General features: G+C 56.4%; 2 protein-coding genes across 2 annotated transcripts; both read right to left on the bottom strand.

Moving 5' to 3' along the window:
* Positions 1–4,045: 4,045 nt before the first annotated feature.
* On the bottom strand, positions 4,046–6,189 carry LOC134517830 (receptor-transporting protein 3-like). Its single transcript, XM_063339777.1, has 2 exons — positions 5,951–6,189; positions 4,046–4,844 (listed from the first exon to the last, which is right to left on the bottom strand). The coding sequence occupies exons 1-2, from the start codon at positions 6,094–6,096 to the stop codon at positions 4,295–4,297; spliced, it is 696 nt and encodes a 231-aa protein (XP_063195847.1). The 5' UTR covers positions 6,097–6,189; the 3' UTR covers positions 4,046–4,294.
* An 8,713-nt stretch (positions 6,190–14,902) lies between these two features.
* On the bottom strand, positions 14,903–21,984 carry PDCD1 (programmed cell death 1). Its single transcript, XM_063339134.1, has 6 exons — positions 21,801–21,984; positions 20,902–21,144; positions 18,325–18,657; positions 17,182–17,337; positions 16,497–16,531; positions 14,903–15,666 (listed from the first exon to the last, which is right to left on the bottom strand). Exons 2-6 carry the CDS (start codon positions 21,008–21,010, stop codon positions 15,448–15,450), a joined length of 852 nt encoding a protein of 283 aa, XP_063195204.1. The 5' UTR covers positions 21,011–21,144; positions 21,801–21,984; the 3' UTR covers positions 14,903–15,447.
* Between the last annotated feature and the right edge of the window lie 850 nt (positions 21,985–22,834).

Genomic DNA, 22,834 nt, shown 5'->3' with positions numbered 1-22,834 from the left:
ATGTGCCTGGATCCAGGGCTGAGAGCTGGGTTATTGATCCCTATTTCGCTACGGCACAGAACTGAAATAACAGCAATGGGCTCCTCAGGGTTGGCAACAGGGAGGAGGGCGGCGGGTCTGGCTCCCTCGCTCACGGGCCTGCTAACATGTCCAGAGGCATCAGACGGATGAAGGGGAGGAGAGAGAAAAAGCAAAATCAAGTCATGGCCCCCTGAGCATTAAACAATCAGCTGTAGGACCTGAGCCCAGACAGCTCCGGGGCAAGTTAAAAAATATTGCTGCCCTATAATAGATCAGCCATAAATACAGACTTTCCTCTGCCTCCCGTCGATAGCTCTGCCGGGAAATCCCCGATGCAACCCAGCCCTCGCCCCCTACTTACCAAGCCGCCGTGCAGCCGAGTGCCAGCCCTTCATGCCCTGTGGCCACTGTGGCTGGGAGAGGGCAGCAGAGGAGAAAAGCAAGAGCAACAACAACAGGCTCTGCATTTGCTGGCACCTTGCGACCTGCCGGAGTGGTGAGAGCTTCTCTCCAGGGAGACGGGCGTGGAGACAGCGATTTATCAGTCTGGCAGTGGTGAAAGGCCAGAAAAAGGTCCCTGGGTGAGGTTTGCCCGTCCCTGGCTGTGGGTAAGTGCCAGGCATGAGCTGAGAACTGGCTGCAGCAGAGCCCAACCTCAGATGGACCAGGGGGGACAGCTGGGGCCTAGCGGGGACCCACAGGGAGAGAGAGCATCCTTCATCCCTCAGTATTCCCTGGGATGGGCTCGCTGTCACTATGCCAGCTGAGGGGCTGGCCACTGCTCACCATCCCTGGGGGATGAGCAGAGCCATGGGGGCTTGCTCTGAGCTCCAAAAGTGCCAAGAGCCACGAAAAGCAGCACTTCGAAGGGCAGTTTGCTAAGAAACAAGTGGAACATGGGCACAACTGCACATCGGAAAGGGGTATCCTGGAAGGAGACCAAAAATGAGGCCGCATGCGTGTCTCTGAGTAATGGGGAGGGGATGAAGGGGCTGCACGATGGAGGGGACATGCATGCACAGTGTGAGGAGACAGGCAGGCAGGCAGCAGAGGGGAGGAGACCAGGGAAAAAGCACGCAAGGCTGTGGGTGGGGGAGCACGGGGTGTGTGCAGAGGGCATTGCAGGGGGGGTGAGGGATGGCTCTGCCCTTGTAAAAGAGCATAACAGACCCAAGCAAGAAAACAAGGACCCCTGCAGGGATGCAGTCTCCACCAGAGTTGGCTTCCCAGGAGGAGGCAAGGGAGTTCCCCCTCAGCAGCTGGGTGGTTGAGGAGGCTGCAGGCAGCCAGACATGATGACTGGGGCTGGGAAAACCTCAGCATGGAAAGAAGAGGACTACGGGCAAAGGCAGCAAGAAACTTGGCCGCGTCTCTGCTTCATGACATAACGCCGGTGGCGAGAGGGTGGGCTGCTCCCAGCACGGGGAGAGCTGCGCAGGAGGGAAGGGTGTTGGTCCCGGCTGCAGGATCAGCCTCCTCCTCCCCAGCAGAGCCACTCAGCCCCCGCCGCCCCAAGCAAGGAGAGACCTCCTCCAGAAGGACAGGTACATTCAGACACAAGACCCTTTGGGTCCCAAGAACTCCCTCAGCCATGGTCCCCCTGCCAAAAACTCTCGGGACATCACTGATATTCGTTCCAAGGGGGACAGGTCATGCTGGCTCTTCTACCCGGGGAGGTCCCCACTGGTGGCACCACACGGTCCCCAGCCCTGCTGCCGTGGCACCACTGTCCCTCAGGTGGAGCTGGGGACCAGGAGGGCTTTGAGGCCCTGCGCTTTGCATTGTGTGCATCTCCAGTGCTCCGAGAGTAGAACATCACAGCAAGAGGCCAGTTCATCCACAGACCAGGACCATGTAGGTTATGGTTTGGGAGGACCACGCTACAGGGAAACAGCTGGGCACAGGGATGGGCATCCCTCATCTGGGGAATGCTGGCGTGTCACTGGTCCCAGCTTCCCAGTGCAGTGCCGGAGATCTTGCAGCTCCATCTGCTGGCTCCACGGCCAGGGTTTGCAGAGGCTGTGGAGGAGGGAAGAGGCTGGGGAAGGGGGAGAGTTGCTGGGACAAGCAGGACAGAGAGCTTAAGAAGCAAAATCTGCATGGCCCCTGGATCACAGAGGGTTTTCTTCTCACTTTCATTTTTTTAACCAATAGCCTGCATGTTATATATGAAAATAGGGGAGAACCTTACAGCAGGGAAAAAAGCAAACCCACAGTGAGCCATGCAAGCAGGACCCAGCCAGGAGGAGAGCACTTGAGAAACTGCGCAGCCAGGGCCCAATGCTGTGCAAGCTGCACCAGTGACACTGGGTTTGGTTATTGCGTTTCCTTCAGCCCATCTTTCTTCCATTAATTCAGTCGTTAAATCCATTCTACCATCTCCATCTTCAGCATCAAAGCATTTGCAGAGTCAAGAGGGGACGGATGCAGCTGCCTCGGTGGCTCTGCGGGTCTGGCCCTCGTTTGCCAGACAGACCAAGAAATGATTTCAGTACTCAGAGTAGTCTGGGTGTTGTTCACTTCAGCTCTTCCTACTCGCGGTGAGCAGCAGCAGCTCCCCCACTGTTTGGTTTCTGCTCCTCGACCACCCAGGCAGTGTATGAAGCCCAGAGAACACAGCAAAGAGAGAGTGATGCAACTCAGTTCGGGGGGTGGTGGGTGTTAGAAACCCCCACCCCAGCAGCCGGCATCCCAGCACTGTCAGGTGCCTGGTGCCACCAAATCGGTGCAAGCTGGGAAGTTGATGGAGTTAATAAAAGTCATTCACAGGCCAGGAGCCCCTGGCCAGCCTCTCTGTGAGATGTGGTATGTAATAAAAATGAAAAATACGATGAGGAAGGCACAGGCACAACAGGGGTGATGTCTCATGAGTTGCTTCTAAACCCATCCAGGGGTCAGTGGTGGGCTGGCAACTGCACGCTCACCTTGATTTTTTTTCACCTTGGTTTTGTGCGCCCGAGTCATGCGCACAGGACATGGTGTCTTCATGGGTAAGTCCTGCAGAAGCCTAGCAGCTCCCCTGCAGGGAAGGTAGGAGGCTGAGGGGTGTCAGGCTGCAGGGGAACAGCAGTTTTACTCCCAACTTTATGATACCCACTGGTCCCTGAGCCCTGCAGGGCGACATAGCAGGAGGTGGGAATCAGCATCCTCCCCTTTGCCCAGACCCTGTAGCCCAGTAAGTGCAATTCCCCTGTGATTGACCTAACAGGGCAGAGACTTGGGACTTGCTGCCGCAGCCTTCTTACGTTTGCCAACTTTGGGCACCCTTTGCCCCCCCGGCAAGGTGCCCAGCCAGGTGGGAGGGGTTTGTGTTTGCCAGGGTGTTTTTCAAAGCCACGGTGGGGCTTTGGAAGGGACCTTAAAGATCACCTAGTTCCAACCCCCTGCCATGGGCAGGGACACCTCCCACTAGGCCAGGTTGCTCAAAGCCCCATCCAGCCTGGCCTTGAACACTTCCAGGAATGGGGCAGCCACAGCTTCTCTGGGCAACCTGTGTATCACCTCCCTCACAGTAAAGAATTTCTTCCTAGTATCTAATCTAAATTTTTCAGTTTAAAACCATTACCCTTCATCCTATCACTACACTCCCTGATAAAGAGTCCCCTTGCGAAAGCTCAGCACCCAGATGTTTCTAGGGGACGAAGCAAACCCTGTGCTTCGTGGGTGGCACAAAGGACTTCCACGGGTGCACAGGGCAAGGGCAGATGCTGCTGTACACAGCTCATAGGAGGCAGTGCCAGCCTCCACAGGCACTGGATCCCCGTGACTTTGCTGCAAACCTCCAGCTCTAGGTGCCCCTCAGTTGCTTTGGGTGCCCAGTTCCACCAAGGCCAAAGGCAGGAGAGCATCGGGATGTGTCTCCCTGGAAGCTGAGCCCAGCTGGTGGATAAAGGCAGCCCCCAGCTTCCCACCGAGCTGCTCACACATACCTAGAAAAGGCTTTGGAAAAATTAAAAAGCACAAATGCACCCTTGGGCTGAGGAGAAACGGCTTGTTTTATTCTCGCAAGTACACTCCAGCTGTCACATGGGGCAGCTGAGGGTCTTCCTCACGCTGAATATGTCCCATAAGAAACCATCAGACCCCCCAGGCTCCCCGAGGCTGTGGGACGAGTTGCCCAGCTGAAGCACCCCAGTGTGTCCCTGTCCCCTCGGATCCGGGGAAGCCTCGCCACACCACAAGGGAGGGCTGACCTTGGGCGCCCAACTTTAGAAGCACTCCATCAGCCCTCCAGGCCATCCCTCCTGTTCCTCTTTGCGAGCCATAGCTCCCACTACTTCTTGGTGAAATAAAGCAGGATGAAGAGGAGCACTGCCAAAACACAGAGCAAAAGGATGCCGATGCAGCAGCAGCGTTTCCAGGGGAAGTTGCAATTGGAGGGCGAGGGGTGGTCGGTTGGGGTTGCATGGGGCCTCCTGCCCTGGTGTTTCGGGGTGTGATGGGCCTTGGCCATCAAGGGCTTCCAGGCATCCGACGCTGGGGCCGGCCTCGACTTGCTGCAAATGCCGAGCTGGCAGCCCTCGCAGCGAGTGCTGTTGTGTGGCCCCGCCACCAGCGCATCCACCACGACTTCCAGGAGGTCAGAGGGCTGGACTGGCAGGTGGTAGAAATACTGGAGGATCTTCAGCACCAGGTTGTGCAGGAGCCTCTCCACGGTCTCCTGGTTGAATTCGGCCTCCTCCAGCCGGGGGTCGGGGCACCGCCTGCACGCCTGGCGAAAGGTTCGCATCCGTACCGTGCCCTGGCCCAGGCCCCGGCACATGTGGAACAGGATGTGCACTTTGGCTGAAGACCACTCCTGAAAGCACTGGGAGCACCGAAACCTGCCAGGGCACAGAGGAGACCAGCTCATCTCAGTCACCCCATGCTAAGCCGGCAGCTTCCCGTGCCATCAGTAGGGACCAGGGCAGCCAGGCTGATGGCTTAACTTCACTCATGCGAGCTTTTCATCGAACTGTCCTCCCCGTAACGGCATGATGCCAGTCTGGGGAGTTCAATACAGATGTGAGCTCAGGGCTGGCCCCAGCATTAAAGATTTTAGGAGCCAGGATGCCTGCCAGGACCATCCTGGTCCCCTTTCCTAGCCCATCCCAGCCCCACTGCCCGGATCAGGGGTCCTTGGGGTGGGAAGCAACAAATACCAAGTCTATCTGGGGCTTCAGCCCCTCACCCGTGCTAGCTCATCACAGCTCAGCGGAAAGCTGACGTCAAACCCAGGGATGGGGGAGTCAAAAAAAAAAAAGAAGAAAAATAGAAGGAAGGTGTGGGTGGAGGCTGCAGGGCAGGTGAGGAGATGTCTTGAGGAGTCAAAAGGTGTGCAGCCTGTATCTCTTTGTGTTGCACAATCTGTTGTGGGGGGCTGGCAGCCAAAGTCTCCGCTTGCTACCACCCAGGCAGGGGGTGTCTGGTCGATGCCCAGGGTCCTGCCTGGGGTGGAAATGGTTGGATGGGGACTCTCATCAGCTGTGCAGGGCCACAGCCTCTCTCTGCTCCTGCACCCCGCAGCCTGATGCAGATGCAGGGACTGCTCAGGCATTGCCCCGTGTCCCAGCAGACAGCGGCTCTCCTTCTCCTCAGCCCCTGGGTGCAAACCCAGAAGATTTGGCTCTAGTGTGGTAGAACTACCCCTGCTCTTCGTATCTGGACACCAACATGGAAAAAAAACTGGCCAAATGCCAGCTGCCCTTTGGCCCTGTGGAGCTGCCGCACTCCCCTCCCCTCCAATTATTGTGATTTTTTTCCAGTTTGGCAATAACCTGCCAAGCTTGGAACAAAATGGGAAAGCCCCTCCCAGCCTCACCCACCTCCAGACTGCCCCTTTTGTGTCAAAAGCTGTTTCCTACAAGCAAACTTTGAGAAAGGGAAGGTCCACATGGCAGCCCACCATCCCTGGTCCCACTCCGACAGGGACTGAGCTGGCAGCCCCTACCTCCCAAGAGCACGGCGCTGCACAAATTCCTTCCACCCAGGCTCGAGGACATGCACCTGCAGGGTATCATCTTCCTGAAGCATCCATGGTTCTTTCAAGTGCACATCTGCAATCTTCTCTGCAAAAATGTCCTGCCAAGTCCTCATGGTCCCACCTGGGGCTGGGGAAGAGGCAGTGACCAAGTTTGCAGCTTCCGAGTGCCGATGTATGTGTGCAACTGTCTTTTCCCCTAACTTTTCCTCTTTGCACAGTGTTTTTGTGCTTGGAGAGGGGAACCTTTGCTCCCACGTGAGCAGCACCGCCCCATGCCGATCCCTGTGCCAACAGGCTCTGCTGACGTTGCACCGGGTCCTGGCCAGGTGAAATGTCCCCCAAAGCAAGGACAAGGCGGGCTTCCCCAAGCCCCACACGTGAAGCCCTGGCCTTGCTGAAGCCGTGCTCTCATGATGCTGTTCTGTCCATAGGCAGAGAGGTTGGAAATGAAACGCCCTGCCAGGCTGCCCGTCCCCATAACTACCATGGTAGCAGCAGAGATTGTGCCTAGCGTAGGAATAACAGAAGTGAAACCCACCAAAAACACAGAACTCAGCAGCTGATAAAGCCCCAGGTAGCCTTATCTCTCTTGATAGCTGCCACCAAGCATGGGCTGTTTTTAACAACTTTCAGCCAACTCGAGCAGAAAAAGGCCTGACATGAAACCGCAGAGTGGAAAGTCAGGGAGGATGGCACCACACGTAAAACCGAAAGAGGTGAGGTGTGCTCTGAGCTGAGAGCACCCAGGGAAGGTATAAACAGCGGGCCTGGGGCTGCCTGCAGCCCTCTGCCCCCCAGCTCACCCCTCTCCGGGTGCGTGGGTCTCCAGGACATCCCATGGAGAGCGATGCAGGGTGGGGAGCAGGTTAGATAAGATGCCAAGTGATAACTGGCATTGAGTTAGGGAAAGATCTGGAGCTTGATGAAGCAAGCTCAGCTTGACTTTGAAATAAAATAATCTTATCTAGAGTGAAGCTTTCAGAGGACCCTCTTGTGCACGGAGAAGGCAAAAAACTCCCCAAAATGCCTGGCCTTGGGGAAAATGTACCAGGTGGCTGCTGAGGATGAAGCCACCATGGAAAGATGGCAGCTACTCATGTTAAGTGTCCGGAGCATCACTCAGGCTTCCAGAAGCAGGGAGGGTTTAACGCAAAGACTGTGGGATATTAAAGCCCACAGTAGGACAGAGCTCTGCTTAAAAAAAAAAAAAAAGAGCGGGGGTGGGGCAGAAGGATCTAAGAATCAGCCTTAAAATACTTCACATTGGTGTCAAATGAAGTATGTCCCCGTGGCACCCCAAAAGCCGCCTGGGGCAGCAGGATTGCTGAGGATGTAAGTGACGCCACCTGTGGCCTCGCAGGAGGAGCACAGTGGCTGCTGGCAGTAGGTGACAGCGGCTCTGAGGTCTTAAGAGGCACCAGCACACCAGGCTCATCCTCCAGATCCCAAAAGAGGGGCAGATTATATAGATAAGTCCCAGTAACCACAGGTTGGCAGGGAGCATCTGATCTTTGCTGCTGGAAGGTAAAAGCCAGCGAGTCATTTTAAACCGAGAGCCCTCCAGCACCTTCACAACGTGCACTGCCCCTCCTGTGAGCGCGTAAGGAGGTGACAAGGTCCTGGGGCAGAGCCCATCTTCAGCTTTGAGGTTCTTTCCTGCTTTGAGGTCCTTCCACCCTTAATTACGCCTTGATGCTGCGATGTGGAATAGAACTAGAAAGAAGAAAAGGAGGTTTCCTGGAAGCAGAGGATCCAAGCCAAGGTCTTCAGGATCCTTACAGAGACCTAACAAAGCCCTAACCCGTGGATAGGACCTGAGTCACCCACTATTCAAGAGCCCTGCCATGGGGACATGGGGTCCCGTTTGGGCTTGGGCAGCGCCCTACAAGCAGGACAGTGTAGGAGGTGTTCTCCCATCAGCATTTCTAATGCTCACAGATGGGGACTGATGGACATCTCTGGCTCCGGTCTGGTGCATGGGGAGAAAGAGAGGGAGCAGCAGATGTCCCTGCCCCCGCTCTCACTCCTTTCTCAGAGCACAGGGACCCCACTTCTATAGGTTCACTGTAGAAGACCCCTTCGTGCACCCCCCCACAGAGAGGTCTCCAGAGCAGCAAATCTCCTAGTGCAGAAAGCTGGCAGCATGCAGTGCCTGGCATCCTCATGCCACAGCATGGTACGGGGAGCCAACAGGTGACCAGGATGGGACCACCTGTCCTGTGCCACCTGCCCATCCCCTGGGGCCCCTGTGTTAGGGGCTGAGATTTACCTGGGGGTGGTTGAATGCAGGAAAAACCTAAAGGTTTTGATATCTCCCCTTTACTTCAAAGGCAGCCATGCCTGTGTTGAACACCTTGAGCTATTTTGAGATGGAGGAGGAGCCCCCCGGGGAGGCAGCCCTCTCTCCTGGCACTCTCATATTCACCCAAACAAACCAATCACTTCATCTGGGGGATCTGTGGTTTCAGCCCAGCCCTTCCTCCCCAAGGCTGCTGCTGTGGGGCAGAGGGATGCTCCCCACCAGGGCAGACACTGCTCCCCATGGTGCCCACCCGGGAGGGGCACAACACCAACCCTCAGGCACACAGCTCAACGGGGGTCCAGCGGCACCCCTGGCATGGGGACGGGCCCCTGCCTCCAAAACACGGCTGTGATGGAAACCAGCCCCCTGTTACGTCATGGCAACACAACTCAAATCACGACTCACGGTGCACCGAGCCCTCACAGTCATCTCTGAGAAGGAGCTCGGTGCTGGTCCCTCTATTAAAGCCTTTGACTTGCTTTTACTAAAGGGACTTTCCCAGAACCACCCACAGAGACGAAACTGCTTTGACGTCCTGTTCCACTTCACATACACCTCCCGGCGCTGCCCGAGTACCTTGACACTTACAGGCACCCACCTGGAAACAAAAGGTGCTCCTGCAGGTCCTCCCGCAGCCTGGCCTCGGCAGGAACCAAGGACAATCCCTGTTCCAGCCCTGGCATGACCCCGCTGGGCTGGCCAGACCTGCTGGGGACAGACCCTTGCCAATCCTTTCCATCCCGGCATGCTGGTCGTGGCTCCTCCACGGGATGCATGAAGGAGGCAAACACAAGGTGCAGCCCAGGCCGTAATTCCCCTGCCGCTTTCACACAGCCTGAAATTATTTTTGACTTCAGCTCCCACCCCCGGGTGAGCCGCCCAGGCAAGAAGAGGAAGGTTTCCCAAAGTTCTTTCTCCTCCTCTCCATCTCTCGCTGTGTGTCAGCCTCCCCATCCCCTGCCCCTCCAGCCCAGGGACAAAGTGCCCACGCTGTCCTGCTTGGCCCACGTGCCTCCCATCCCTGCTGAGACATCCAACCTTTCCCTTTGGGGTCACCCCATACCCAGCTGGCTCCATCCTGACAGAAGTCCCCAGGAAGAGCACAAAGGGACATTCAACCACGGTCCCCAGGCAGAGCAGGACATCCCCTCAGCAGCAGGGATGCTGTGTCTGTGGGCACAGCAGGGCTTGCAAGACGGATGGAACTGCCATCTGAGCAACAGCGTATAACCCTAAACACATCTCTTTCACTGCTTGCTTCACACCGGGGCTTTTTTCCCACTCTGAAAACTTCCTTCATCTTTTCCTGCACTAAATACACCCAGTTCTTTTCCATCAGTCATTCTTTCAGGGCATTTCTGCTCTTTTTTCCAGGTCATCAGGGTGAATTTGATTTCTAACCCACCTCTCAGATGGCCCCTACATCCTTCCTCAGTAGCATATTGCCTTCATTTGAGCCATGCTTCCCCAGAAAACCTCTGTTTGATGTGTCTGCTGTCACAAGCTATTGGTAACTGCTCATGGGATATAGCTTCTTCAGTAGCCATCCATTCACAGTGGCAGAATTTCCCATTCCCCTAATTTGCTTGTGAGAACATCACGTAAGGCAGCACCAAGATAGCATCACTCCCACTTTCCCTGCAGTACCCAGCCCGTCACCTTAATGAAGGGAAAATGAGGTTGGTTTGACACAATGTGCTCCTGCTAAATCTGTTCTCAGCCCCAGCACTGCCCTCTCGGTGTTTACCGCTTGGTGGCCTTACTAATTTGTTCCAGCAGCTTTCTGGGTACGGAGGTAGACTGACTCATCTAGTATTTCCTGGATCCTCTTTTTTCCCCCTTCCTTGAAGCAGATGGTGAATTGGGCATCCATATGCTCCTGGGACATGGTTCCACACCAGCTCTCTGCGCCCCTGTCCCCCTCCAGCCTTGCCACTGTTGGCAGTGAATGGTTGTCACCTCATCACAGTGAAACCCGCCACCTCTAGCGACAAGCAACAGCTGTAGGATCCCTTCCAGGCTGGACTGTCTTAATACTCAAGCCCTTGAAGTAGAAGAATACTCCTGTCCCAGGGTGGATTTGAGGCAAAGTGGATCCTCTGGAAATAGGGATATGCCCAAGCTGGACTGCAGAGAGGGGACGTTGCCCCATCACCCTGCACTTCTGGGATGGAGAGGGATGCCAAGCAACGGGGAGAGAATAAGGGAGGAGGTGGCTGTGAAGATGCGAGCAGGTACCACCCCAAATGGGTTTGGGCTCCCTGTTCATCTAGTGGGCCTTGCGATGATCCCTCCAGGCATAAGGAGAGAGCTCGACCCCCTCTGACAAGGCTCTGCCCCCATCCTGTGGGCAGTGGTTTTAGTCTTGGGGGCGGTGGAACAGGCAGGCCCAGAGCTCATGCCTGGCCCTCCAAGCCCCTGGGCACCAGCATCCAACCTGTCGGCATCCTCCTCAAGCAGCACATCCCACCAAAGGAAAGAAGAGAGAGAAGGAGAAACCCTGGAGCCAACTCAAAACAAAACTAGAGAAAGCAAAATGAGGGCAGTGGGAGGAAACGCAGATGTTCTGCAAGCCTACAGCAGGCTTGGTGACAGGCAGGGAGAGGTTCTTGGTGGGACAGGATGGAGGAGATGCTGTGAGCCTGGACCCCTCAGGACACACCAGGGCTCTGCAAGCTGGCCATGGTTAGAAGTCCAGGCAACCTGCCCAGCAGCCCATCCCTCCCAGCACCAACAACAGCACCCACCAGCTCAACCCAGCCTGTCTCTTCCAGGACCAACAGACGCTTTCCCAGCGAGCCAAGGCCATGCCACTGCTCCCATACCCCAGTGCCCGACAGACCAGTCCCACCCACAGATCACCCCATTAACCCAGAAGCCAAATAACCCACACACCCTGCTGCAGCACCTCCAGCCCAACCTCTCCCAAACCAAAACTAAGCTCTGAAACCTCCCAGTGACCAGGACAGTGCTCACTTGTAAGTGACCTTACTGCTACATGACCTGACCACCTCTTCTCCCCCTGGCTTCTGCAATGTCCCATTTTGCAGGAATAGTGCGTTGCTGCTCCATGGCATGGCTCTCGTTGAAGACCTGCAAGCAGTAGGAGAGGACTTCTTCTCCATCTTCATCTGCCTGCACAGTTTTCTTTAGACCTCAATTTTGGGCTCAGATTTCTTTAAGAGATACTTGCTGACATGTTGTTCCCAATCACCTTTAATCAAGGCCTGGGGTATGTAAGGGGGCTGGCTCTCAAGCACCCCTATAGAGGATTTTGATTGCTTAGGGGTAGGCTGAAGGCACACATCCGTCTTCCTGCAGATGCTGACAGGGATCAGTTCCAGCCCTCTGAGGTCTCCCAGTGGGATCTGGCCATTCCCCATCTGCAAGACCCCAGCGTGGGATCAGGGATGAGCTCAGCTCTCTGGAGGTCTCAGCTGATGTGGGGTCCCAGGGAGCTGACAAAGCATTTTTGGCACTGACGGTGGTGGCAGCCACTCCTCGGGGGAGCGCCAGGTGGCCGTGGTCGGAAGCGGTTGCTGTAACCACCAGACCAGAGTGTGCAGGAAATGCAGCAGCTTCAGCGCCTGCAGCCGCCCCCTCAGCTGCAGCCGGGTCCTGGCATGGGGAGAGCTGCAGCAATGGACGGGGTGGCTGGGGCTGCGTGTCTGCATGTACTTGGCACACAGTAGCTGTGCGAATCTGGGGGTGTGCGCACAAATTTGCGCGGGGAGCTGTGTGCACGTTTGTGTGTACATGAGCGTTTGTGTGTGCTTGTACAAAAGGGTGCACGGCCAGGCAGGGGGTGCTTGCTCTGGGGTAATACAGCGGGGGAAAAAAACCTGGAACCTCCCCAGCTTGGCTGCTGGGCGCTTGTGAGCACAAAGCACGGGGTAAGGGGCTGTCAGAAACACCCTCCATCACTCACATCACGATGCCGGTAGGAAAGAGGTGGGCAGACCCAAACCTACGCCCTGTCCCCTCTTGCCCTTGCAGAAGCCATTCCCGGAGATGGCACATGCTGAGAGCATGGAAGGGTCAGGTCCAGGTGCTATGTAATTTTATAGGATCTTGTTCTTCTCCTGCTTGCACTGCTATAAGTCTCATTTTCCCAAAATGGGATGCTGAGGACCAAACTGGGACCCTGCTCTTATTCTGTCAGTGGCCAGTGGCTTTGAGGCATAAGGGTTAGCCCCAGCAGCTGCGACACCGCAGGGAGCGAGGTTAAAAACCAGAGCCAGGTGGTGGGGTCCGCCTAACCACCCTACAGCAAACCTCCTCTCCACAGCCTAAACCAAAGACCACTGAAACTGTGCCACCCACGCCCCTCCAGAGCCAACAAAGCAGCTGCAGCAGAAAGGATGTACCCCAAAACCGTACCGGGCCCATTGCAGCCCGGTCCCTTCTTGGTGCAGGCAGGGAAAGCCAAAGGACTTGAGGGTGTCAGCTCAGCCTTCCACAGAAAACCTGACGCAAACCTTAGCATCATAGGTGGAAATGAGTTTGCTTGGGTCCCTGCTTAATTTGGAGCGGAGAAAAGGGGCATAAATGTGCCAGTTGGCGCAAATAGCGGGCAGGCAGCTGGTATGGATGCAGTGGTGGGCAAAAGCAGGACGGCTGTGATATGGAGGGAGGGGTAGGGCAAGGTGGGATGTGGGATGGTGGAACTGGGAAAGCCAGAACTGAGGGCTTCTCGGGACAAGAGGTAAGATAACTTCCTCCAGATCCCACGCAGTGACTCCAGGAAGACTGAACTACAATCACCATGCTGGAGGGAGAGTCAAAACGCTCAGCAGCTGCTCTCCTCGCTTGCATGGAAAGACAAGAGTAGCTCCTGCACATGAAGGTGCTTGGCTCCTCATCCCCAAGCAAGATGCTGGGACGTGGGGGATGAAACCCATCTCAGGGCACTGCTTGTTTTGGGGACGCTCCGTTGGGAGCTTGAAACCTGCATCCCACCCAGAGCTCATCCCAGCCCTGCTCCTGCTCTGGCTGGCACAGACAGTGCTGTGCCCAGCGTGGGGGAGCATAGCTCTGGTCTCTGCTGGCACCGGGCTCCCATCTCTCCAAACAGGGATGGGACACAGTGCCTGGAAGCATCCCCACCACTCACCCTACATGTCCCCGGGCCCCAGCCTTGCTACCTTCAAGGGGAAGGATCACAGCCAGGCTGCTGGGGAGCTGGAGGGGCACAGACACTGCCACGGGCTGGGTGCTCTCCCATCCCCAATGGCAGCGGGAGATGCTTTTGCTTCACCTCCAGTCCCACTGGTCAGCTTGGAGCCTCTGGCCGGCTGCAAACCACCATTTGTCAAGAGGGGAAGGGACCCATCCCTGACTGCTCTTAGGGGAGGGGGGATCAACCTGCATCAACCAGGGGATGCAGGAAGGGATGAAGACCCGGCACCTCCGCTGCCCAAGAGGCAGGATGGAAAATATGAAGCAGGGCCCACCCTCTTGCCGGCATCGTGTCTGACGGGAAAGCCAAAAACAAAACTGCTGACTGAGCTCCCGCTTCTCGCCCGCTGCGGCTGCCTCCTGCCTCGGCTTTCCGGGCGAGCTGAGCCCGGCTGGCCACACCAGGTCTCTGCCGGAGCCACTGGGGCAAGGAGCAGGGCTGGTGCTTGCAAAAAGCCCCGATGGGTTGAGCCATGTGTTGGCATGAGTGAATGTTGTGGGAGTTACAGCTCTGCCCACGGTGGCTTCTGGGAGCCAGGAACCGATGGGGACCACCACATCCACTCTCCTGCCCTGAGAAAAGGTGAAAGCCATCCCACCAGACCAATGTTCATCCCACCTATTCCCCTGTGGAGGTTTCTCAGGGACTTTCCAGCCCCCACAGGGGACAAACTCCGGTGCCTGGCGTGTCTCACCATTCACCCTGCTTCCAGGCTGGCTCCTGCAGGGCTGTCCTGGTTTCACTAGGGGTAAGAGAAAAAGAAACCTACTGAGAGTGACACCGAGGTGTGAGATGCAAGTGACTCTTCTCTGTTTCCGCTGGGTTTCATGGTCTCCTGGCAGGTCTCTGCTGCCTCCAAAGCCACTCCTTACTGAGGTTTCTCCCCTCTCAAGCAGCTGTCACTACTTCCCGTTCTGGTTTCTGTCAGGCAGTACGGCCCCGGCATTGCTTTCAAGAGGGAAAATGGAAGTTTGGAGCCAGAAAGCTGCACTTAGCACCATGCTGTGAGCTTTGCCCCGGCTCATGGCACCCAGGCCACCAGCACGGCGATGATGCTCATCCCCAACAAGTTGGGCGAGCGGTCCGAGACAAGCCTGGTAAGGGGGTGCTTGGTTTGCAGCTGCACCTGGGTGACCGGCTCAGACGGGCGAGAGCAAAAAGAGCGGTGGCTTCTCTAAATTATTAAGAGCAGCTTTGTGGAAGAGCGGCTTGCGTATCACACAGAGAGGCCCAGGAACCACAACAGACGCTGCCACCTCCCGGCTCTCGCCTGCGTGCTGCCAAGAGCCGTTATTTGCCTGCCCACGCATTTGCCATCACGAGTCAACAAACTCCCCGGACGTGAAATCCTTTATTCACCCCACAGGGGTGGATCCGTCTCCCACCTGTGGAGGGAGGGGCACGGGGATAGATTTCCCTTCTTGCAGAGGAGGAAAATGCCTGGAGACAGGAGGAAAACCAGCCGCCAACTTCCCAGGGGTTTCTTTAAATAGCAGTACACAAGGCAGTCTCTGCCCTCAGCCCCAGCCTCCTGTGAGCGGCATCTCCCAGGATCCACTCCAGCTCTGGCCTCCGGAGTTTCATCCCACAGTCGTGCTTTGCTAGTTGAGTCAGACCCAGGCGAGGGAAGCAGCGTGGCTGCTCCAGAGGGCCCTGGGTGGAGGTAGAAAACTAAGACACAATGTAAAATCCCCTTTGGGACAGACCTGTTGGCATCGCTGCTCTGCCCCAGCCCATTCTCCCTGCCCTGAGCAAAAAGGCGGCACGTGGAGCCCAGCAGGGACATTCCTCATCCTGTGGTACCCACCCCACAGCCATGATCCCACCATGGCCAGGACTGTCCAATATCAACTCCAGCAGTGGCACCTCTGTTGCTCCGGTCCTTGCACGCTGGATCTTTCCCGACAGCAAACTGTGGTGGGAGCAAGGGGCCGGGGTAGCTTGTCCCTGCCCACACCCCCCAGCCAGGAGGGACCCCAGCCCTCAGCAGGGCTGTAACTGCAGCTGCCGAGTTCTCTCATCCTGGTGTTTCTTTGCCCGCTCCGGTGTGATGGGTTTCTCCTCTGGGAAGATGATGGTGGCGTATTCCGTCTGTTCGACTGGCCGGGTCTCAGAGGGCATCTGGGTGCACTGGTCCCGCTGAAACTCCAGCACACCATAGTCCACAGTGGACACAGACACCATGGGGGGCTTCCCTTCCTTCTACAAGGAAAACCCGTCAGGGCAATTTATCATCCAGAGGTACCTGCCAGCCCCAGAACAAGCCCCCTTTTTACAGCAAGTGCCAAAACCAGCTCTGAAGCGTCCCAGGAGGGTGAGAGCGATACAAAACAGAAAGACGCATAGACCTGGGATAGCATTTGCCCAGAGAAACCAGACCATGAGCCTTGGGGTCACCGCCAAGGCCATGTGGGTCTCGGTTCTCTGCCTCTCTGCTTCCCGCTTGCCCGGCCATTGAAGACAGGGTCATGCCAGGAGCCCTTTTCCCACCTCTCCATCAGTCTCCAAGCTGGCACAGGGTGCACAAGGAGAGCCTGGGACTGAGTTTGCTCATCCCAGAGAGGGGAGAGCGAGGGGGGACCTACTCGTTGCCTTCAGCTACCTATTGGGGTTGGAGAGAAGATGGAGCCAGACTCTCCCCGGCAGTGCCCAGCAAAGGGAAGAGCAGAAACAGGGACTAGCTGCAGCAAAAGAAATTTTAGCTTAACATATTTGGGTTGGAGGGGGAACATTTTGTCCCATTTTCTACAGCAACACAATCCACTGTTAAAGATAACCCCGCTTTGAGCAAAGCGTTGGACTACAGAGGTCCCACCCTATCTCAGGCAGTTTTTTGATTGTGATGGGGCTGTGCTGCAGGTGCAAAAAAGCAGTTGTAGCTGTGCAGAAAAGATCTTGCAGCATCAGAGAAGATAGGCGAAGCGAGAAGCCTGTGAAGGGCTGATAAAGGGAGGCCCTGCACCCTCCGCACCCCAGCGATGGCGCAATGCTCCCCTGCAGCATGGCAGGGCATCAAGAGACAGAAAACTCACCGCTGGTGCGTTTTCACTTGGTGGTTTCTGCACATCTGCAAAGTAACACGTTTGTTTAGAAGATGCTTGTGCGCAAGACAGCATGAGCATCTGGGGCTGATCCAGCACCCACATCCGAGGTGACTGCTGGACACCGCAACCATTGCACCATGCTTCCTCCTTCTCCACTCAGGGTCTAACCCCCTGATCATTACAAGCACAAGTGAGATACCAGCCCATGGTCTAGGGTTTAATTGGGTTTAGTGGGGTACAATTCCTCTGGAGTCCCCTCTCGGAGAGCCCCCCTGGCTGACCGTGGCATGGCCGAGGTGATGCCCAGTGCTATGGCAAGGAGACAACAAGATGCCCTGAAGGTGCCTGGGCAAGGTGCATGGGAGGGACTCGCATGCAGCATTAAAACACCATGCTAACCAGTGTTTCAGAGCCACAGCACGTGGTCTGGGGGCTCCATGAAGGGTGAGCATGGCCCAAAGCACTCTTCTCCCCTAGGCATGGAGATACCTGTCCCATGGGGACGTGTCACAGCTGAGTTTAGCGCATTGAACCTGCCCGTGTACCCCAGGGAGCTGCAGGCATCCAGCTGCCCCTGGATTCAAGCTGGGTTTGTTGGGTAAGCATCACCACGTCAGGTTCCCTGGCAGACCCCAGCCCCCTGGTGTAGCACAGCCCCCATGAGTGATCATACCTCCTCTCCTGTACGTGATGGTGAGGTAGCCAAAGATCAGCAGGATAACCACCCCAGCCAGTAGCAGGATGCCCAGGAGCACAGCCTTGATGTGGTCCGGGGAATTGCCTTCCTCCATCTCGGGCTCTTCGGTGGCATTTGTCTTCTCAGGGGCTGCTGTAATAGCCATCCAAAAAAAGGGGGAACAAAACAGCTGGTCAGGAGTGTAAAATGGCCTCTCTAGTCCCCGACAAAGTCAACGGGGGAACACAGGGGCTATCCCCAGAAAGGGCTGCCACAGCCCCACCATCCTTCCAGGGCCCCTGAATTTGGGCTGACGTGGTGAAAGTTTTGGCCATATCCCATTCCTTCCCATTGCAGGTGGTGAGGATGATCCCACACTGCTGAGAGCTGGGGTTCAAGGGGCCAGGGCACTGCAGTCCTGTGGCATGACCCCATGCCCGGCAGAGCCCCATGGAGGGCATGGCTTTCCCAAGCCTCCCAGCTGTTTCTGCATCCTGGAGACAGCACAGCTTCAGCTCACGTTGGGAGGAGATGTTGTGAAAGACAGCAACTTTTGCAGTGTTTTTCCTTTTTATAAAAGGCCATCTTCAGCCCCCCAAAACCTCCATGCTGCTAGGCAAGTGCACGGCATATCTTCCTGTGAGATCTCAGTCTCCCACACCATGGGGCTACAAGATCCTCTCAGGGCATGGTTTTGTAAGAAGAGTATCTACACCAACACCGGCTGTTCAAGGGGTCTGAGCCCCGGTCATTACCCCAAACACAAGCCTTGTCCCCAAATAAAAGAGATGTTCAGGGGTGCAGGCAGCTCCCTGCGCTGGTCTCCTGCCTCCATCCATGGGTAAGGACTCACTCCTCCCCACAGCATCGCTGGGGACACAGCCCCAGCAGGATGGAGACCTCCTGCCTCAGGGCCAGATCCAGCCACAGTGCAGATGCAGGACAGCCTGTGTCCCTGGGCATCAACAAGGCATGCAAAGGAGAGGGGAAAGGGCAGAGCTGTGCTGTCCTGACCCACACCACGATCTCCCCCAGCAGGGTAGGACCTGCCTTATGCCCTTGGGGCTACAGTGTGCCTTAGGGCCATAACAGCACAGGACATCAATGACCTGTCCCCATCAGCTCAGCCCCCAGGCTGACCTGTGACAACCAGGTGGGACCGGTTGCTCTCCATCACTTTATCAGGTTCAAAGAAGGTGATCAGCCCACAGTAGTAGGAGCCCGAGTCATTCTGGTGAAGGTTCAGGATCTCAATCTTGAAGGCAGGAGTGTGATTGGTGAGCAGGTACTTCTCCGTCTTCGTCTGGGGATTGTTCCGGCTGATCTCAGCAATTTTTTGGGCTTGGCTGTGGTTGGTCTCCTTGTACCAATTGAGGCTGTACTCCGAACCGGAGTCGTTCTCCATGGAGATGTTGCAGAAGAAGGTGGCTGAGCCACCTGCAGGGAGAGTTAATACAGCTGGGAAGAAGGTCACTGTTTGGGAGAGAGGAAACAAGGAATAGACATGGTTACAGTGGGCAGAGGTCTCAGAAAGAGCTGCATCCCCCCGTGCAGGAACCAGGGATGCAAAGAGGGTGAGAGCCCGCCGTGCTCCGCACTAAGCGTCCCATCTCATGGAAGGGTGATGGGCTCCTACGTCCTAAACCCAGAGGCTCCACGAGTTCCTCAGCAGTTTCACTCTCAGATCCTGAAGGCCTCTACGGGGATTTACAAAAACCTCCTGGCGAGCGCTTATGAGCCCAGCCTCGTGTCACGGCCAGCACCAGGCTCACGTGCCAGCGATACAGGCAGCCTGGTGCTTGGCCAGTCCACAGCATCACCCCGGATCACAGGGAGGTACATCAGCCCTTGTCTCTCCCCTCCCAAGTGCGTGCGTGCCTGCCGGCCAGAGCGCAGTAACTGTACTGTGAAGTGGTTTCAGCAGAGCAAACTGGGCTCTGGGCTACCTAAAATTAGCCCAAAACACCTGTACTGGGGAATCTGTACTACAGATTTGGGGGGTTGATTATTAAATCTATGTTGTATTTTAATGTCTGAGTTACCCTTCCTCCAGCTGATGTTGCCTCTGAAAGCGAGCAGAGCGAGCGGGTCCCAGGCAGGGGCAGGACCCCACGGTGCAGCGCATCTCACGCTGGGGTACTCTGGATCTGCCCGCTGCTCCATGCTGGGAGCACAGAGTGGGCAGGGGCTGCCCAGGGCACGGTATTTGCCATCTCCAGCCTGAGACCATCTGACAGGGCAGAGCGACCTGGAGCTCACAATGCCATCCCTTTCCAGCCGCCTGTCCCCTCCCCGCATGTACGTGGGCAGACAGGCATCCCCCTGGGGGGTCCTGGGCAGGCTTGCCAGGTTAATCCCAACACAGAGGGCAATCAGCCATGGCCGCAGCCCCCCCCCCCCGGCCCTTAACACCAGCACTGCTGCTTCACCACATTTCCCTGCCCAGGATCCCAGTGGGTTCATCCCCCCTGGGCAGCGGGGATGCTGCAAACAAAGACCAGGCTCACAACATCCCGGCTCAGCCAGCCCCATCCAGCAGCTGCCGCATTAACTTTTGCTCAGAGTAACAAAAAGCAGGAAGAAGTATTTTTCACAAGCATTATCTGACCAAGCAATTCAAACCATCAATGCTTTGAAAAATTCCTGCCGTTATGAAATTTATCTTTCCTTTTCAGAAATCGCTGCCGACAGCAGCCTCAGGGCTTGCAGGCAGAGTTAGAAAAGTCCATGACTCCCCTCCAGCACTGGCCTGAGGCCACAGCACCGTGCCCTCAGCATCACCAACCAGAAAGGGAACTGAGACAATTCCTTGGATAGATACAGTATCAGATGGAAAACCAGGCTGAGAAATGAGGGATGAGGACCAAACAGGAGGAGGGAGAGAGAGAAATGCCCTGGTTCCCACAGGCAGCACTGTCTGCGGCAGTGCCCACACCAAGAGATGTAATTTTTGCAGTGTTCTGGGTTTCTTGTGATTAACAGCAAATATTCGGCAGGCTCGCAGCTTTGCTTCCTACCCAGCGCCGCTGCCAGCAATGAATGAAGCTCTCGGAGGATTTCCGAAAGCAGAGGTTGGGCTTACATGTTTCCCTGCATCTTCCCAGCACCAGAGGTAACATCTGCTCCAAGAGATGCCCAGCCCTGTGCCCACCCTTGGGGCAGAAAGCACCCGAAGCCACCAAAGAAAGAGCTGGGCTGTGAGGAAGAGGGAACACGGCTTCACCGGAGCTCTCAGTGAAGTCTGCACCCTGCTCGGACTCACCCCTTCGCCTCCGCCTCCCATTCTCCCCCAAATTTCACCCTGAGCAAAACTGCATGCAGGACCCCATCTGCCTCAGGGTCAAGCCCAAAGCAGGAGGTGCACCCCAAGGGCGCAGCCCGAAGCCATGAGAGCCAGAGCAGAAAACCCCAGACCCCGCAAGGCGCTGGCAAACCCAGAGGCTCAACACCAAACCCTGACCACGGACAGTGTGCCCACAATGGGGTGCCGGCACCACAGATATGGGACCTATCTCTTTTCTCCATCCTTTAACCCATTTTTACACCAAGCATCCCCATTTCCCTTGCTTCAGCAGCGCGTACCCAACAGCTTTGGGTTTTTTGCCTTCTTGGTGCCAGAGCTATTTTTAACTACAAAGCTCCCAGCCCTACGACATTTTCCACTGGCTGCGAACGACATGGGCTGTGCCGGTGAGTGTGCCACGCTCCAGTACCTACCCCGGCGGCAGCCGGCCAGCATGGGGCCGCAGCAGAGCAGGACGGCGTAGAGGCCGGTCAGGGCCACCTCCATACGGCCCCACATCGTCTTCGAGGCATCCGGAGCCATGGCGAGGTGGTCAATCCCCTGCCCGGGCAAGCGTGCTGTGTCGTGCCGTGCCGTGCTGTGCTGTGCCGCCCCCGGCTCTCTCCGTGCTTCCTTCCCCGCAGTGGCAGCTTGTTCTCCGGCGTGTGCGGCAGGGGCTGGGGTGGAAATGAAACGTGCCCGTCTGTGCCCCAGAGGGAAACCCGGGCTGCCTCCCGCCCCCGGCTTCCTCCCCGCAGAGGCAGGGATCAGCTGAGCTGAGCCTGGCCCCTTCGCCTCCCGGCACGCTCCCAGTGCGCTCCCACGCAGGCACCCAGACATCCAGCAGCGGGGACAGGCATCGCTCAACCTGCACCCTTTTTTGGGGAAAGCTCCCAGGGATGGAGCAGGCAGGGACCACAGGGGACATGTCCTTGGCTCCAAGCCTGGCCCAGGAGTAAAAGAGCTGTCTTGGGCTCCTGAGCACCCATGGGTGCTGGGTGCCCATGGCCGTGTGGCACTGGGCAGCTGGGCAGGGTCTGAGCAGCCATGGGGCACCCTGAGTGTCGTTTGGCAGGGTGCTCCCACCAGGAAGGGAAGGGAGCAGAGGGAGAAGGAGAAGGAAGTGATGGAGAAGGAGAAGGAGGAGGAGAAGGAGAAGGAGAAGGAGAAGGAGAAGGAGAAGGAGAAGGAGAAGGAGAAGGAGAAGGAGAAGGAGAAGGAGAAAGGAGGAGGAGGAGAAGGAAGAAGATGGAAAAAGAGAAGAAAAAGTAGGAGATGGAGAAGGAGGAAATGGAGAAGGAGAAGGAGAAGGACAAGTTTTGCCTCCTTACACGTGTTTCTCTCAGAGAGCAGGGGCAGGTGCCCAGGGCCAAGGTGCTGTTATGACCTTTGCAGCAGACTTCTTCAATTTCTCCGCCGGTGATGTTCCCCGCTCGCTTTGCTGACTAATACTCGCATAGGAAACAACCAAAGGTGAAAGCAAGCCGTGGCTGGCTCCTCCGCTTCTCTCGAACACAGTCTCGGTGCCCCGCAATTTTGTAAAGCGTCAGGGGAAAATTAATAATCGGGGTGAAGGATGCAATTCTCATAATGATTTCATTATTTTCCGGGCTTTCAGAAACGAGCTGCGGGGCTGGGGCTTGCTCACCTCTCACTTTCAGACACAGCCCCAGCAGGCGAGCGGGCTGGGGGAGCCACCCCTCCTTCACGATGGCCGAGGAGGGGGCTCTGAGCCAGGGCAGGCAGGGCTCACCCTGCGTTGGTGGCTCAATCCAGGCTGTCCTGGCTCCTCTTTTCCAGTTTCCTCCTGTTAGTGCAGCATCACTCCTTTCTTGTGAGCTTCTGGTCCTGCTTGGGCCACAGTGCAAGCCTGGGGGGCTGTCACCTCCTTGTCACCTCCTTGTCACCTCCTTGTCACCTTTTCATGCCACCTGGCCTTGTTCACAATTTCCTGCATTCTCATTTAAAAAAAAAAAAAAACAAAAAACCAAACTAAACTAAAACGAATTCCAGAAAACACGGAAGCTCACAGCAAGGAGGCTTTTCCACCTTGAGGCTTTTTGTCCCCAGATGGTGACACCAGGCACCCAGGCTGGGTGTGGGGAGGCTTGTTTGGCACTCACAACATGTTTTGGTTTTCTAAGGGCGGAAGATGTGACCGGTATCGCCACGGAGATCGCGACTCACCGAGCCAGGGATCGGCAGGAAAAACTGGCTCATCCTTCCCGCCCCGTGCAGCAGCAGAGGGCTCTGATTAAAATCGTAGCATGAATTGCTCAAACTTTCCAACACACGCTCGAAATGAAGCGTAAGCCGGTACCCGGGGCGGGGAGGATGCCGCGACCACTAGAAACCAGCGGTGGCTGA

Source organism: Chroicocephalus ridibundus, chromosome 6, assembly GCF_963924245.1.
Source record: "Chroicocephalus ridibundus chromosome 6, bChrRid1.1, whole genome shotgun sequence".
In the NCBI taxonomy this organism is placed as follows: domain Eukaryota; kingdom Metazoa; phylum Chordata; class Aves; order Charadriiformes; family Laridae; genus Chroicocephalus; species Chroicocephalus ridibundus.
This window is presented reverse-complemented; position numbering and strand designations above follow the sequence as displayed.